The 17564-nt window shown below is 42.6% G+C and overlaps 1 protein-coding gene across 3 annotated transcripts in view; it reads left to right on the top strand.

The window, feature by feature from the left end:
* SLC25A13 (solute carrier family 25 member 13) overlaps positions 1–17564 on the top strand; it is a 231539-nt gene that overhangs the window by 129106 nt on the left and 84869 nt on the right. For 2 of the 3 annotated variants that reach the window (XM_070369817.1, XM_070369819.1), the window contains 5 exons: positions 9735–9881; positions 12289–12427; positions 13426–13519; positions 13724–13808; positions 17161–17248. In XM_070369817.1, coding sequence (XP_070225918.1) covers positions 9735–9881; positions 12289–12427; positions 13426–13519; positions 13724–13808; positions 17161–17248 — 553 coding nt within the window. The remainder of the gene's footprint in view (positions 1–9734; positions 9882–12288; positions 12428–13425; positions 13520–13723; positions 13809–17160; positions 17249–17564) is intronic. The other variant, XM_070369818.1, reaches the window with a different exon arrangement.

Genomic DNA, 17564 nt, shown 5'->3' on the forward strand with positions numbered 1-17564 from the left:
AAGATAACTTTGTTAGATGCCAAAGATACACTTATGCAAATAACAACTGAACAATTTTGGTTCTTTGTTAAATCAAATTGACCAGTATTTTGGCTTATGGATCAGCATGGCATACAGATCAACCCAAGTCTTTTGTGTAAAATGGGCATTTTGGTCCTAGAGAGCAGAGTTCTGGAAGTTGGCAGCTCCCAAGTCCTTCTTGAGGCCAGAGGTTCTCTGCTCCTAATCAGATGTTTTTCATCATAGGTTTGTGACTGTGTATGTCAGTGTATACATAAGTGAAGTCACTCAGTCGTGTCCGACTCTTTGCGACCCCATGGACAGTAGCCTACCAGGCTCCGCTGTCCATGGGATTTTCCAGGCAAGAATATTGGAGTGGGCTGCCATTTCCTTCTCCAAGGGATCTTCCCAACCCAGGGATCGAACCCAGGTCTCCTGCATTGCAGACAGACGCTTTACCGTCTGAGCCACCAAGGAAGCCCCAGTGTATACTACTACTGCTGCTGCTAAGTCGCTTCAGTCATGTCTGACTCTGTGCGACCCCATGACGGCAGCCCACCAGGCTCCCCCATCCCTGGGATTCTCCAGGCAAGTATACTAGTTTAAGGCAAAACTTTCAACACAATGGGCTATCTTGTTAAAAAGAAATTGTTCCCCCTGCTGCTACTCTAACATCACCAAACAAAAGAAACATAACCTTCAACCTCGGCAACATCAAGTTCTCAAGCTTTGGAACTGAAAGAGCATTTCAGGTGTTAACAAAAAATAATCCTTTGTAAGTAGGACTTGCTGAAGCCACGATTGTTTCAACCAGTTAGTGAACCGGTAACCACGTCTTTGCTTAGGATTGAGTAACCCAAGCCGTGTGTGCCTCCCCTGGCTCCCCCAGCTTGCCATCTGTATTAATTAAAATATCTAGACCATGGATCTTTAGTAGCCAGAGACCACGATTATATTTGCATTTTTAACACGCATGTGGTCTTTATGTTGATTTTAAGTTGGACCAGATGGGATCTGCCATACGGCTTTGGTCCTGCTTCATAAATACAGCACCCCTTGATGATCCAAGATGAAATAATGAGTAAAGGTGTAGCTAATGTCGTTTCGCTCTCAGCTTTTCTAAGAGATGAGATTGTGGTTTGTGTCCAAATAGCAACCACCGCTGGTTTGGCAATGAGTAATGAGAGGTGTGGGAAAAGCCTGGTCACTTGGAGACTTAGATGCAGGGCTCATCTCATTCACTCTGCACTTTCTGCTCTCTGGGCAAAGGAAATCAGAATTCATTGTGCTGTTGTGTCCGTGGTGCTTGTCAGCTTGCTGTTCTGTGGAGTGGCCTGTTGTGCAAGCTTTTACAGTAACATCCTGGTGAAAATGAACACACCATACAGCTGTTACCCACTGTGAGGTTTAACGTTGAATCAGGAGAGCCAGGAAATTGAGATGGAAAAGCTCTCTATTTGGTTGCCGCCAAGGTGTTGCTGTGTGGGCAGTGCCACATGCTACATGCCAAATAATTACTGCTTCTTGAGACCCTTTTTTAATTTTAATTTTTTTAAGACAACTTTTAAAATTAGAGGCCCCACCCATTGAAATGGGGATAAAATTTCACCCCAAACTCTGGAAGTCTGACTGCTTAGGCTGAATGTGGGCAGCACAGAAAAACGTTGCAGTGGGAACAGCTGCTTTCTCTACCTGCTCCAGTGCCAGATTCTCTTTTTGATTCAGTTTAAAAATATATGGATTTTTATTTTAACTAGAATTTTTTTCCTCTGAGTTAGCACAGGATTATGAAAATGATACTTAACATATTAAGCGGTACAGGTCCTGATACTTGATGTAATATAGAATTGAAATTGAGCAAAATATGATACCATATTTTGTAAGCAAACCTTCTTTACACCTTTTTATTCCTCGTTTTCATAAATGATTAACCTGCATTTTCCTCAGAATTCTTACAGCAACACTTTCCAAAGGAGTTTTTTTGATCTTAACAGTATAAATTTGATACAAATCCTTGTTGATAGTCCCTGTTTTTATTAAAGTTTTAGATATTTATTTTTAATTTCAAAACTGTACAAAATACAAAAAATGAAAGGGGTCTTTTTTTGTGCTCCCCCCTCCCTGCTTCTTTGGTTCCTGATACATTGTTGAGGTTGAAACACAAACTTATGTGTCTGAATAGAAGTAGAGAGAGTTTCTGCATTCAAAATATACCCAATTGGAAATTATTAAGGAAATGACAGGCCTGAACTGTTAGAAGCATGAATGTTAAGCCAAAAATGGTGTAAGCCCTGTATAAGTGTATTTCTGTACAGCTAGCAGTTTTGAGCGACTTCACTTTCACTTTTCACTTTCATGCATTGGAGAAGGAAATGGCAACCCACTCCAGTGTTCTTGCCTGGAGAATCCCAGGGACGGCGGAGCCTGGTGGGCTGCCGTCTATGGGGTCGCACAGAGTCGGACATGACTGAAGCGACTTAGCAGCAGCAGCAGTTTTGAAGCGTTTGATTTTTTCCCCCCTTCCTATAGCATTCTGATGGTTGTGTTGAAGTTGCTGGAAGCTGCTAGAGGAGAAGGCGAGTCCATTAATCATTATGCCCCAGAAGACAGGGAACAAAAAACAGTTCACTGGCAAATGTAAAGAAAAAGGGAGCCTCCTTTCACACGGAGGGGTAGGACCGCCTTAGAGGCCACGGCCCAGCTGTGTGCTGGTGCGGCCCCCTGGCCTTAGATGAAGGAGCCCCCTTCCTCTGCACAGTCCCTCCTGGCTCCATCAGCAGCATTTAGGAAGCACCCCGTGGCCTGTTACTGATAAGAGCCCTCTTTCTCCGTAGAGCTGTCTTCACCCCAGCTCTCTGGGTTTTCCACAGGGTCTCAGGCCCCTCAGATTTATCGTCTGTACTCCTATAGGTATTGGTTCTATTTTTATCATCTGCCCACTCTTTCTGTGTATCCTAGGATGATCTCATCCATTGGTACAACTTTTTTTTTCTTTTTCCTTTTCCTTGTGGTTTTTATAGGCCTTCCCCTAAAAGGAATAGGAAGTCTGCGAAGGTTAAGAATACGGCTCTGGGGCCAGACCACCCCGCTGCACATCCAGCTTCATCCTTAGTGTCATGCGGCCCCCAGCTGGCCTTTCCTTGGTTTTTCCAGCTACAAAATGGAGGTGACGGGCAGCCCCTCCTTAGAAGGTTATTGAGGTGGTGAAGTAGGAAAATGCACTGTCCCTGAAGTATAACCTACACTGAATAACGGTAAACATGGTCTCTTGGGGGCATTTTTCCTCTAAAATTCTGTTGTCTGCATTTCCCAGATTTATATTTCCACATGTGCCTCTGACGTTTTTTGGTTTCTACTTAACTTTTGTTTATAACTTAAGCTCATCTCCCTCCAGGTTTCTCCCTCATGGTCATCAACCTCATCTCTTTCCCCTGAAGCATTTTCTTTTGTGGCAGATTCTCCCATTCTCCAAGGTGAGAATTCTTTTAGAAACTCTTGTTTGATTTTTAGATATGAATCACCACCCAAACTTTTCTTAAAAATCTCTTTTCTAGTTATCTGTCCACATCACTTATGATCCCCCTTTAAGCTTTTGCCCAAGGCAGCGTAAGTTAGTAGTTAAAATCTCAGTTTTGGAATCTGGTAATACCTTGGTGTAGAGAGCGAAGCCTGGCTTTCTCCTCACTCTGTGACTTTGGACCAGTAACTTAACCTCCGTGAGCTTCAGGTCCCTCTGGGAGATGAAGATGTTATTACTTTACAGGATTATTGTGAAACTCGAATGAAGTACTGTCTCTGAAGTTCTTGGCAGAGCCCGCAGCCTGGAGGACGTGTTCAGGCCTTCAGTTGTTTCTGTCGCCCTCTGCCCTAACTGGTTTTCATCTCTCTGTCCCTCTTGCTGGTTCAGAATAATTTAGCAGAACCGCTGTTCCTTACTAGGGATTTTTTTTTAAAGACTCCAGAGTACTTATATTGGAAGGGATTGGAGAGGGTTTTAAACCATTCACTTTGACCAAAATTAACGCTCCTTTTTATGAAGTGCCTATTGCACACGACGTCTAGTTTTACCACCCTGTACGGCATGGTGTTGCTGGGTGCTCCCTAAGCCCTGCCAACTTGGAGTACCACGACTGAGACTTGAGCTCTGCCCATTCCGGTCCCAGACTTAAGATTCTTATCATCATAACATCTTGCTTCCACGACCCCCTGTATTAAATAAAGCTAAATCAAAATAAATTCCTTGACATGTGTTTCTCAGCTGGTAGTTGAACAGATATTTCCAGTGACTGGGAACCTGCTGTTTTGCACGGTAGCCCATTTCATTGCTGAATAGTTGTGCAGATTAAATACCTCTATGCTTTGTGCCAAAACCTGATCCCTTTATTTTCTCTCCACCGATTTTCTTTTGTAAAAAACAGAGAGGCAGTCTAACTTCTTTTTACCTGTTAGTCCTTTAAACCGTTAAATATTTGAATGTAACTATTGCTTCTCCCATTGTTCTCCCCTCTCCCGCACACAAGGCGAGTTGATCCGTTCTGGCCCCTTGCATTTGAAAATGACCAGTAGCTACCCATGCTTTGCACACCATGCATCCCAAAAGCTTTCCATCCAGCCTTACCCTTTCGGATTCAGATATGTCCAGCCCTCACTGAATAGGGCTACATTTTCCTTAATCAGCTACATTTTCCTTAATCAGCTGTAGAGGTGTCAGAGGAGAACTTAGAAGTTCCTCTGCCGCAAGTAGCGAGCCTGGCTTGGTTTCAAAGGTCGTTCATTCTTGAGTTCAGTATTTATAGAGGCCCTGTGTTAGCTGCCCCAGGCCTCCTTACTGATCTTTTTCCCCCTCAGTCTTCTGCTTGTGTGCACGGCCTGGGAGAAGGCCTTGTAGACGTGGTTTCTCTCTTCCAGGTTCTCCGCTGTTGTTAGGAAGACCGTTGTGGCAATTGCCAGCACATCAAAGACTTCAGCCTTAATGAAAAAATTTCAGAAACTATCTTGTTTTCTCATGAAAGTTGGCAACAGAAAAATCTAGGGCCTTAGAATAATTTAAAAGCAAATTGAAAGCTCATCCTCTCATAACTCTGAAGACTCCAAAGTGTCAAAGAGTGTTTTGTAATCCAGTTCCTGAGAGCAGCGCCACCCAGGCTCCCATGCAGTCTGGTGTGGTGTGAGGGGCAAGGTGAGGGCAGTGGGACCGCCTGGGCTTGAAGTCCGGCTTTGCTGTGTCCTGTCAGTGAGATCTCCATTTCCTCATCTGCTGCAGTAAGGTTAAGAGCGGTTCCTAAATCGGAGGGGTGCTGTGAACATTAAATGAGTCTATTACTACAGAGTACTTTAGAACAATCTGGCAGGTGATGCATGCTCATGAAATGCTGTTACTGTTGCTGTTTTATTGTTTCAGGTAATAGTTTTCATTTCCTTACCCAGAGCAAGAAACAGTCATGACATAAACAGATGTTCTTCAGAAGGCCGGCCCCATCTTCAGTAAGCTACTTTTAAGTTTAGGGAAACACATAGCTGAACATTTTTACTATTTCCTACTATTAATAGAGAACTGCATGATCTGCCTTCACGTTTTTCATGGAATTTATAGTGTTCCCAGTCTCTTAAGAACTGTTGGAAATGCATTCTCAAGTTCTCCGTTAGGGTTGAAAGTGCTTTCTTCCCCAGTGATTGCGGGGTCCCTGCTGCTTACAATTAATTGAGCACCAAAGTGCATGGTGACAGTGTTCGTCCACGTTACCAGTGCACCCCCGTCCTGTAACGGGAGCATCAGCCCCCAGCTGGGTGTCCATTTCCCAGTTCAACATTCCGGACAGGTTGGTCTCAACGTGGTGGCTTCCTGCTCTCTGAGGAGGGGGAGCGGCCAGGGAAAGTGATACTGTTTTGGGTATAATGATCTGAGGATCCCCAAGACTACTTTAGTTGTAAACTAGGGGGAGTGGTAAATAACTGAACACCCGTTCTGGTATTGTCGAGAGTAATCTTGGCTTACGATAGTTTTAGCAGTGGGTCTGGCAATTCAAAGACTCTGTTCATTTACTTCCAATTGAATACATACTGTGGTCATTTTTCACTACAGGGTGTTTAACAGTTGGTTTCATCCTTCCTCATAAATTGGAGACATTTGTACAGAGGACTCCTTTTTGTTCAATACATTGTAATTTCTTCACTCAATTGGTTTTATACAATTTCATATCACTGATGATACGTCTGTGGTTTATTGAGTGCCTACTATATCTAAAGCATTCTGCCCACTCCGCAAGGAGGATGAGCAGGGCACAGCAAGGTGGGGGAAAGACAGGAATGCAAACAACTGATGATAATGTAGGATGGAATAAGACAAGTCTTATAATTGAGGGCCATGCAGGAGACCACGCGATCAGATCAGTTATTTTCAGTTAGGAGGCCTGGTTATATTTACATAAGTGGTGGCATTTGAGCTACCAAGTAGGAGGATTTCAGGAGCTAGAGAAGAAGGCTACGGTCTGTGCCAGGCGGAGGAAAGAGTGTGGACAAAGGCCTGGGTGTGTGGAAGGTCTGGCTGGGCTGGGCCTGGGTACTGGAGACCAGGCTGAGAGTAACGCCTTGTAGTGTCTCAAGAGTCTTGCTTTGGAGACAGATCTTTATGATGAAAGGGTTCGGGCAGAGGTGGTAGGAGTCAGGTTTGAGATGCTTAAAGGCAGCTGTTGACGTGTGCAAGGGGCATGCAGAGATCAGAGAGAGCGCTAGACTGAAAAGTTGGGCTCATGGTGGCCATTGAGCCGTGTTCTGAGGAGGGCTTGAATGTGTGGTGTCAGGAATGAAAAGGAGAAGATGCATTTGAATGAACGTTCAAAGGTCTAAGTGACTTAATTTAGTAACTGGTTTACTCTGAGGGGAAGAAGCTTGAAGAATTGAAAATGACCGTTTTCCAGGTAGATGACCAGGAAAACAAGATGCTAATAATGAAGTTTGGGACACAGGAGAGAGACAAGATTTGAGGCCTGGGTGGGGGACAGCCAACAGCATGTTGAGTGACGTGGAGTTTTGTGGCCTTTACAAGATACCCCATGGGTAGATTCTCTAAGCTGTCAGGGATTCTGGTGCAGAAGATAGGAGTGAGACACTTGGATCTGGGAATCAAGACCCATGAGAGGTCTTAAAAGAAGACCTAGGGAGGGGAGTTCTTTGCGGAGGGGAGTTCTTTGCAGAGGAGAGTTGATTTAGGACCCGAGGACAGAGGGCTGATTGGTGCCTCCCATTTAAGGAGTGAGTGGAAGAGGCACTAGAAAGATTAGGTCCCAGCAAGAGTTCCAGCAGGGATGGGCTTGGCCAGCACTGGCAGATGGTGTAACTGAAAAGAGGCTTTTCAATAGAATTAGAACTCTGGTTCTTACTGTTGTTTTGTCTTTAAAAAGGTTTTATTGTAGACACTTTCAAACTGCACAAAAGTAAAGGTAAGGGAATAATGACCTGCCATGTTCTCACTCCAGCTTCTATCATTTTCAGTATTTATTAACTCCTCATTATCATCTAATAAAGTTTATTAAACTTCAGACAATTTAAGGTCCTCAAAACCCTTATCCATGATGCCTTTTCATTTCATCGAGATGAGATCTCACTCCAAGGGCCCATTTGGGAAATGGGCAGAGTGTTGTGAGGAAGAGTCTCTGCAGAAGGAATGCACCTCCTACATGCACACGCTGGGTTCTGATGGGAGGCTGTGTTTTATTGTGTGTATACACTTATCTCCGGGAATATCAAAACAGATCTTAAGATTGGGCTCTCTATCCCTAGATCATACGAATTAAAACATACATCCAGCGGCACTGCCTCAGTTTGGCCATCTCTGACCCACGTACCATCCAGTTCCTAAGTTTAGAGCATTGGTCCTCAGTTGGGACATAAGGCCCTCCCTGAAGACATTCTTGATTGCCGTGGCCTTGGAAAGGGGCTGTAGTATCTGGTGGAAAGAGGGTAGGAATGCACAGAAAAGCCCACATACAAAGGCTTCACCCACCCCCAGACACCAGTAATGTAGAGGAATAGCATCTTCTGGAGCAGAACCACCCTTTTCAATCTGTTGTTACATCACGTGTTTGTGAACTATGTTACCATTAAGAACTTTTCTCTCTTCTTTGGGGAGAGGTTAATGTCCTTTTAACTGGTTTTCCTTTGATCACTTGCATCACCTAAGCAGGGTTTGGCCAGATCGTTGAGCGTGTGCTGTTCTGTGCTTAGTTGCTCAGTTGTGTTCGACTCTTTGTGACCCCGTGGACTGTAGCCCTCCAGGCTCCTCTGTCCATGGGGATTCTCCAGGCACGTATATACAGTGGGTTGGCCTTGGCCTCCTCCAGGGGATCTTCCCAACCCAGGAACCAAACCCAGGTCTCGTGCATTGCAGGCAGATTCTTTACCATCTGAGCCACCAAGGAAGCCCTCTTTGAGCCTACCAAGCCTCATTCTAGTTTTTATTTTCCTCATGTCTTTGGACTCGAACAGAAGTGATTTGGTTTCTTTGGGTAAGAGATTTAAGGGGGGGATGTACTTTCTCAAGACATATTCACCAGTCTGAGCAAAGTTTCCTCTTTGGAAGGAGATAATAACTTGGGGATGCTATTGAACAAGTGTGGGGCTCGGTAATTCAAGATATAATGTCTGTTTCTTCACCCTGATTTGAAATTGAACACTCATTTATCAGTTCAGTTCAATCGCTCAGTTGTGTCCAACCCCATGAATTGCAGCATGCCAGGCCTCCCTGTCCATCACCAACTCCTGGACTTTACCCAAACTCATGTCCACCGAGTCAGTGATGCCATCCAGCCATCTCATCCTCTGTCGTCCCCTTCTCCTCCTGCATCCAATCCCTCCCAGCATCAGAGTCTTTTCCAATGAGTCAACTCTTCGCATGAGATGGCCAAAGTACTAGAATTTCAGCTTTAGCATCATTCCTTCCAAAGAACACCCAGGACTGATCTCCTTTAGAATGGACTGGTTGGATCTCCTTGCAGTCCAAGGGACTCTCAAGAGTCTTCTCCAACACCACAGTTCAAAAGCATCAATTCTTCGGCACTCAGCTTTCTTCACCGTCCAACTCTCACGTCCATACATGTCATTTATAGTAACTGAGAAATACAAATAAATTCACCTTTTTTTTTTCTTCCAAACTTTAAGCTTTTTATTTTGTATTGGCAATGGCACCCCACTCCAGTACTCTTGCCTGGAAAATCCCATGGACGGAGGAGCCTGGTGGGCTGCAGTCCATGGGGTCGCTGAGGGTTGGACACGACTGAGCGACTTCACTTTCACTTTTCACTTTCATGCATTGGAGAAGAAAATGGCAACCCACTCCAGTGTTCTTGCCTAGAGAATCCCAGGGACGAGGAAACCTGGTGGGCTGCCATCTATGGGGTCGCACAGAGTCAGACACGACTGAAGTGACTTAGCAGCAGCAGCATAGCTAATTAACAATGTTGTGGCGTGTGTGTTAGTTGCTCTGTCACATCCGACTCTTTGCAACCTCATGGACTGTAGGTAGCCCATCCATGGAATTCTTCAGGCAAGAATACTGGAGTGGGTTGCTATTTCCTCTTCCAGGGGATCTTCCTGACCCAGGGATCAAACCCAGGTCTTCTGCACTGCAGGCAGATTCTTTACCGTCTGAGCCACCAGGGAAGCCAATGTTATGATAGTTTCAGGTGATCAACAAAGGAATTCAGCCATACATATACATTTACCTTCTTTATTTGTAGGAAATACAGCTGGAACATGCAAAGCAAGCCTTTGTTCAGAGGGACAATGCCAGAACTGGAAAAGTCACAGCCATTGACTTCCGGGATATCATGGTCACCATTCGCCCTCACGTCTTGACGCCTTTTGTAGAAGAATGTCTAGTAGCAGTAAGTAGGGGGTGTTGTTTTTTAATTTTTACTGGAGTATACTTTAATTTACAACATTGTCCTCATTTCAGGTATGCAGCTGAGGTAATCAGGTATACATATTTGTGTATCAACTCTTTTTAAGAGTCTGTTTGCATAGAGGTCATTATAGAATGTTGAGTAGCGTTCCCTATGCTGTGCAGTAGTTATTGTCTCTTTTATGTATAGTAGTGTGTCTATATCAATTCCAATCTCCCAATTTATGTCTCCCCCCAAGTTGTAATTTGCCCTAATGAAATACTTTATTCTATCTGGTATAAGCTCAGTAGATAAGGAATTGTAAGAACAAGTCTTATAAATTATGTAGAGTTTTTTTCTGTTTAAGCACTGACATTTTCTTCTTTGCTCAATGGTATTGCATCCATTACCAAAGTTACAGGAAGTGCTTTGTGGGTGTTAGTGAGTATCTTAATTTGTTACCTGGATAGTATGAAATATCTTAAAGAAATGTATTAACTAGAATTTTTTAAAAAAAGGAAAAACAGCTATATAATTGCATGTTAGTTTGCTTTATATTTTGAGATATGGCAAATGCTTGTCTTCACTTTTACAAGTTCTCCAAGAAAAGGTATTTTAAAATAAAAACCTTAAAATAAAAAAAAAAGTGCACATAGATATATTTGAGGAGTCGGCAGAATAGCAACTCTAAGCCTTGGATTCAGTCATTCATGCGCCCTGTGTGTTGAGGCAACAGTGGCCCATGTGGTGGGCAGGTCTCTGCTGCCCTCTGTTGTGGAGCTTCTCCTCTAGTGGGGGTCCAGCCACTCTTCTCCCTCATGGTTCCTGAGGGTATCCTGGAACATTCCATGGTGGTGGTTCCCAAGCCTTGATCATGGAGCTTAAGAATCATCAGGGATTGTTATTAAAAGTGCATATTCTGAGGTCTTTTCTAGGCCTGCTGATCCACCATCCACAGTGGTGATCTGATTTCTTTTTCTTTAAAATTTTTAAACTTTATTTAGTTGCTCATTTTTGCCTGTGCTGGGTCTTCATTGCTGTCATGAGTTTTCTCCAGTTGCTGTGAGCGGGGCTGCTCCCGGGTTGCGGTGCATGGGCTTCTCCTGGTGGTGGCTTCTTGTGTGGAGCACAGGCTCTGGACGCTTGAGCTCAGTAGCTGTGGCACCTGGGCTTAGCTGGCCCACGGCACGTGCGATCTGCCTGGAACAGAGACTGAACCTGTGGTGCCTGCGTTGGCAGGCAGATTCTTAACCACTGGAGCACCAGGGAAGTCCTCATATCTAATTTCCAAAGCTTATCGGGTAATTGTGATGATCGCCTGGATTTGGGACCCATATGCAATGGTAACTCTTCTTGTGTTATCCCAGGGAGAGGACTTTTTGAATGTTTCACCGTCATCTGAGTTTCCCATAATGCTTACCTTAAGTGAGAACTCAGAGTAGCTTTTCCTTTTTCCTCTTTATTTTCACTGGTCCCTCTTTTTGAAGATAATGGTGTTCTGATAAGGCCTTCCCACTCTGGCACGCTGGCTCCTTCTCTTGGTCCTTCCCTTCCCTAGCCCAAGCTAAACTCTCATGTCAGCTATTTCAAACGTTTATGAAGTGAAGATTTATGTGGTTGTTACCTTATAAAGAAGTGCTTTCCTAATAAAAATATTTTGCCTTGTTAGGGAAGGATAGAATTTGAAACCCCAAACTGAAGTTCCATTTATAATGGACATGCTGTCTGTTTCCCTTATCCCTGTGAAGAAATATGGTTTCTTACAAATTCTGATTATCAAGAGTCCTGGCCAGTCTTAACCCCCATCAAAGCATATGACATCTCATAATTTTATCATAATGTGCTTGTTTGCTGGAAATCCGACCAATACAAAGTATGTACTTAAATGATTATTTATTACTACTTATAAGTAACTTGACAAATCATAATATTAATGTTAGATTAACCACTTCTCATAGCATGTTGTGTTGGTATAATAGTTTTGCATGCATAAGTATACACATGTGGGCATGTGTATAATACAGTTTTGCATGTCTAAGCTTTTAAGAATTGCTCATTAGATGAAATAAACAAACTTATAAAACATTTCCAATGGAAATTTGAACTCTGTAAATTACTACTGGTCCTGTTGTTATAATCCTACATGTGTATTTATTTAGTTTTCTAGGACCTGTGTGTGGAGAGTACAAGTTCTGGTCATGATTAGTTGCAGTTACTTCTAAAAATCATTTATAGCTTTTTTTTTTCTTTTAATATGAAAGAAAAATACTTCTGGCCACTTTTTGCTATACATGCTTTTTTGATTACTTCCAAAACTAGCATTTGATATACGTACTTCTGAATCTTCTTCATTCTATAAATCCTTTGTTTATTTTTCTTCTCCCCCCCTCTTATTTTCAACTTACTTGAGGCTGCTGGAGGTACCACATCCCATCAAGTTAGTTTCTCCTATTTTAATGGATTTAACTCGCTCCTGAACAACATGGAACTCATTAGAAAGATCTACAGCACTCTGGCTGGCAACAGGAAAGATGTAGAGGTGACTAAGGGTGAGTGCAACTAAATCTGGATTCTTGCCTGCAAGTGTCTTGGTGAAGTAGTATTAGAGGGAAGAAGACAACCAAAAGTTCATGTTACAGAGTTTTCTGTCCCTAGTTTTCTGTCTCATTGACACATATTAACCATTTGGTACTTGTGTGTTTTCCACTCTGAAACAAATGAAACAATTTTCAGCACATTTTAAATAAATCCAAGGCTGTCTTTGAATGAGGGACCCATGTAAAGTTTCTCGTGTGTGCGCTAAGCCTCTTCAGTCGTGTCCCACTCTGTAATGCTATGGGCCATAGCCCACCAGGCTCCTCTGTCCATGGGATTCTCCAGGCAGGAATACTGGAGTGGGTTGCTGTTTCCTCCTCCAGGGGATCCTTCCTACCCAGGGATCAAAGCCATGTCTCTTGAGGTTGCCTGCATTGGTAAGCGGGTTCTTTATCACGAGTGCCATCTGGGAAGCCCCCAAAGTTTCTTAAATATTTTCAAATCTTAATGAAACCTAAACTGAATTGACATCCTCTCAAATGACCTTCGAAAGTACACAAGGAATTCTTAAAATTATACTGCTGACAGTGTGTGCTGATCGATAATCTTTGATCAAGATATCAGCATTTTAATGGGATTTTTTTTTTTAAAAAAACAAGAATTCCCTTTGGAATTCCACAGCTTCATTAATATTATATCCTGGGACCTATGTGTATGGAATTCCATATCTCCTTCCTGGTTTTCCCTGACTTACAATCTGAATGGCTTCCTGTGTCATTTATTCAAAGCCTTCAGGTGACACCAACCTTTTAAAGTCACTATTCGAGCAAGCATTCTGCACACTCTTTCCAGATGAATGAAAGAGTTCTTACCCCATTTGGATTGACTTGAATTCTGTGACTGTTAATAATAAAGTTTGGTGATGTTCGCTCATTCCAGTGCCTTGAGTTAATGCTGCATTTAGTGGCTATTCCTTCTTGAATCTTTCCCTTTTAACTCTTTTTCCATACAGAGGAGTTTGTTCTGGCAGCTCAGAAATTTGGTCAGGTTACACCCATGGAAGTTGACATCTTGTTTCAGTTAGCAGATTTATATGAGCCACGGGGGTAAGTTGGCCTTTTTTTCTTTTAATTAGCTTAATAAAGGGAGGTTGGGAGGTGGGAGTAGGGGGAGGGCAGCAATCCTGGAGAAAAAGAAACCAAATTAAAGATGACTCTGAAAGGTGGGAAACGAGAAGAGGAACATTTCACAATTCCATACCTTAAATTTTAGTTTGTTTTGTTGTTGCTTACGTTTGCTTTTCTTTCTAGACGCATGACCTTGGCCGACATCGAACGGATTGCTCCTCTGGAGGAGGGGACTCTGCCCTTCAACTTGGCTGAAGCCCAGAGGCAGGTGGGCAGAAGGGTCACACATGCTTCCTGGTGTTGCCTTGATAAGGCCCCACAGCCCCTTTTCACTTGCAGTTGCCTTTTCAGCACTGGTTCCTGACCTACTGTTTCTCTGTTTTGCAACAAAAAAGAAAACCAGACCATTTCAAAAGGCTGGAAAGAGTACTTACTTAGAAATGTTCTAAGTAGCAGATAACTGGCATTTGCTCTGTTCTGCAGAAGATGGGGTGATTTCTTAGCTGCATGGGAAGCCTCACCCTCCCCAAAGAGGAGGAAGATCTTTCCTCCTTCCCTCAGCCTCAGGCTGGCAGAGCTGGGGCCACAGACTGCTTTGGGTGTCACGTCCCAGCATCATGTCGAGAGACGAGGGCCGGCTCTGCCTCGAAGAGAGGAGCTCCATCAGGGCACCGCCTGACTGCCATGCCTGCCGTTTTTCTGAATATCAAAATGAGATAATTTTGTTTAGTCTGGAGTCATAGTTTGAAGGCTTTTAGACCTATTTTCTTTGTGAAAGGATTCATAAGTTATGTGGAAACAATTTGAGGAATGCTAAATTTTATTTTATGGTTAACAGAAACCAATCTCTTGAAGTTGTGGGAGTCAGAAACCTAAGACTTGGGACCTCCTTACGCTTAACTCTTGCTCGACTTTCTATAGATTGGGATTAGAGAATAAAAGCCTTCAGAGCGTCTGTTGTGCTTCCACGATGTTTGTAAAATAAATCCCCTCATAGACGAGCGTCGTCGTTTCAGAAAAATACCTCCTTTAAGGCAAAGCCATCTCTGAATCCTGTGAGACTTAACAGTTTTTGGCTGGGAGCTCCGGGTCTGTACTGAGACGCCAGTTTGACCACAATGGGTTGATGCGGGCTGCATTTTTAGGACGGGCAGGCCTGGAGCCAGGACGCCCTCCTTTCAGCTCTTTCCCACCCGATGGCAGCGGCGGGGTCTGTGTGCAGCGTGGTGGGCGTGCGCTCAGCAAACCCTCGCTAGGCACCTCTGGAAAACCAGCTGGTCGCTGTTAAAAGAGGAAGCCGATTTCCCCGAGTGCAAGAGAGAGGAATGTGGAATCACATGGAGAGGGGGACACAGCCCCGCTCTCCCCTCCCTATGATTTTTAAACACCACTTACCAGTTGATTATCTCTTTGCCTCTGTGCTACTAGCTCCTGTAGAAATTGGGGGATTAAGAAAAAGCAGAGAATTACAAAAAAAAAAAGATTCCTTCTGTTCTCCTGTGACAGTGGTACCCCACAATTTCTCCTCTATGCCCTCTGCAGCTTTAGCAAGTTTCTGATGGGGGGTGCTTATTGATCCTGTCCATGAAAGGGTTCGATGAGACTGATGAGGTTTACAGCAGGAAATGATTGGCTGCTGCTTGGAGGTTCAGAGCAATTCACTGGGGCCTTGCCTGGAATATTCTTTACTTATGTGAACCCTGGCGGGCCTGACAACATTGGCAGATGCAAGCAACAGAGGTCACCCGCCTGCCAGGCTAGGGGGCTAACTCTTCTCCGCTAGAGAGGAGTGTGGGAAGAGGAATCTTTCTAGTATTCGTTTTGTGAGGATGGTACATTTCTAGCTTCAGAAAAGTTATCTGAAAGTCTGGGGTTTTGTCTGTCTTTAGATGAATTAGTGTTAGTGGTAGGTATCAACCCATTGTTTGCAAAGTATTTTCACTCACTGTTTTGATGCCAGAACCTTTTTTCGTATTGCCAGCTTATATCTGTGTACATAAAGCAGTGCCTTTCTTACCGGCGCATCTGTCAAAATGAAGTTACTGTGCATAACAGGTATAGATGGAAGTCATCCATCTTTATGGGGATACCCTTGGAAGCACCCATGGCATTTGCAGAAGAAATGTTTTACTTTCTTAAAAATGCATATTGCTGCATAAAGCTATTTTCAGTTCATTTTGAAGGAGATTCCAAATTATCTCATTGTATTAGAATTGTGCTCCACTAACAGCAGCTAAAATTCAGTGGGTTGATAGTTGGGGTGGGTAATTATTTTCATTGTTCACCAATCTTAATTATCATGGCTTATGAAAAAACAAATTTTATTGAATGTATTTATTCACTCAACAGGTATTTATTAAGCACTAACTATATGCCACCCTCATGTGACAGCTCTGTGTGACATAAAATTACTGTTTTATTTATGTAGACAGAGGCGTGAAATACTCTAAAACTTTCTGACATCAAAAACACCATAAGAATAGTAGGTCAAAAGAACACTAATAATAATACAGTAACTGACTGGCCCGAAGTATGAATTTAGAAGAGATGGACAAAAAAGAGAAAATATCAAATCACCTGTAATATAACCACTTAGTAGTAGCCACTATAAATAATTGAGTATCTCTGGGTGATGTGGCAGCTGGCACACTAGTGTTATTTTCATATGCATATATACACCAAAATAATTTTAATGAAAAGCACAGCATATTCACACACAGTCTTCAACACTGGTTTTAAAAGATAATCATGAAACATTTCAAGCAGTTTAAAAGGTAGACAGAAATAGATAATAAATACCTGTCTACGCACCATATTGGTTTTAGCCTGCTTTTTCTTTATAATCCTGGATGCACACTTTTTCTGAGCATTGAATATTTTTCACAGTATTGTTTTTTAATGGCATGCAATTTTGTTTTAGAGCTATAGCATTATTTTTAACCAGTCCTCTGTTATTGGACCTTTGGGTATTCTCAGAGGTTTTGCTCTTAAAATGGTACTGCTTTTTAAATTTTTTTTTTAAAACAGTACTGCTTTTTATTATTATTGTGGCTTGATCCTTGTTTATATAGATGATTATTTTCTAGCCTAACTTTTTAGAAGTAGAATTGCAGGGTCAATTTAAGCATTTGTACATTTTAAGCGTTGAGTGTGTATTGCCAAATTTCCCTTCAGTGTATACTTGATTAAATGGCAGATTTGAGAAGCCCTGTTTTTTGTCATCTTCTGCCAGGTTGGGCATGCCATTAAAAACAGACAAAACTCCCCAAACTTACCAGTTTGACAATTTGTTGAAGAATGATGTTTCATTAATGGTTTTAAATTTATTTCTCTTTGATCACTAATGAGGATTGAACATTTGAAGATGAGTTCATATTCATAACATTTTGGGGGACACAGTAGTGTCTTTCATTTAAACTTGATTTTAAAAATTGACGGCAATAATTACTTTTTATTGAATTTACAAAAATCTAACCATACCTTCTTCCTCTTTGACATTTTAGCCGTATCGTGAGTTTAAGAATGCAGTTGTAATTTAAAAATAAAATAACATGCTCATTTTTTTTTTATTTCCTTTCCGTCTCCTGTCTTCCCACTCTGCAATTCCTGTGTACGCAAAGAAGAAGGCATCAGTTGATTCATCTCGACCAATTCTCCTGCAGATTGCAGAGTCAGCCTACAGGTTTGGTCTCGGTTCTATTGCTGGAGGTGAGTCATGGATGAGTGCAAATTGTTCATTGTTATTCTTCTTTTTCCTCTGATTTTTTTTCCACTTTGAAATATCGAAGGAAAAAACCTTCTCTGGTCTTTTCCCAAGCTAGTTACCAAATCTGTATCTATGTGATGGGGTAATAGCAAAGGGAAATTTTTCTTCGTACCCTGCATTTGATCAGGGACTTAGAAGTAACTTTTTCTTCACATCTGTCTGCAGATGGGCTTCTAGATATTGGTTAGTAATGAGGCTAGGCTGTAGTGATCTGCTTTTTAAAATTTGAACTCAGTGGTATCCTTTTATCAGGAGACC

The sequence above is a fragment of the Bos mutus genome, chromosome 4, assembly GCF_027580195.1.
Source record: "Bos mutus isolate GX-2022 chromosome 4, NWIPB_WYAK_1.1, whole genome shotgun sequence".
In the NCBI taxonomy this organism is placed as follows: domain Eukaryota; kingdom Metazoa; phylum Chordata; class Mammalia; order Artiodactyla; family Bovidae; genus Bos; species Bos mutus.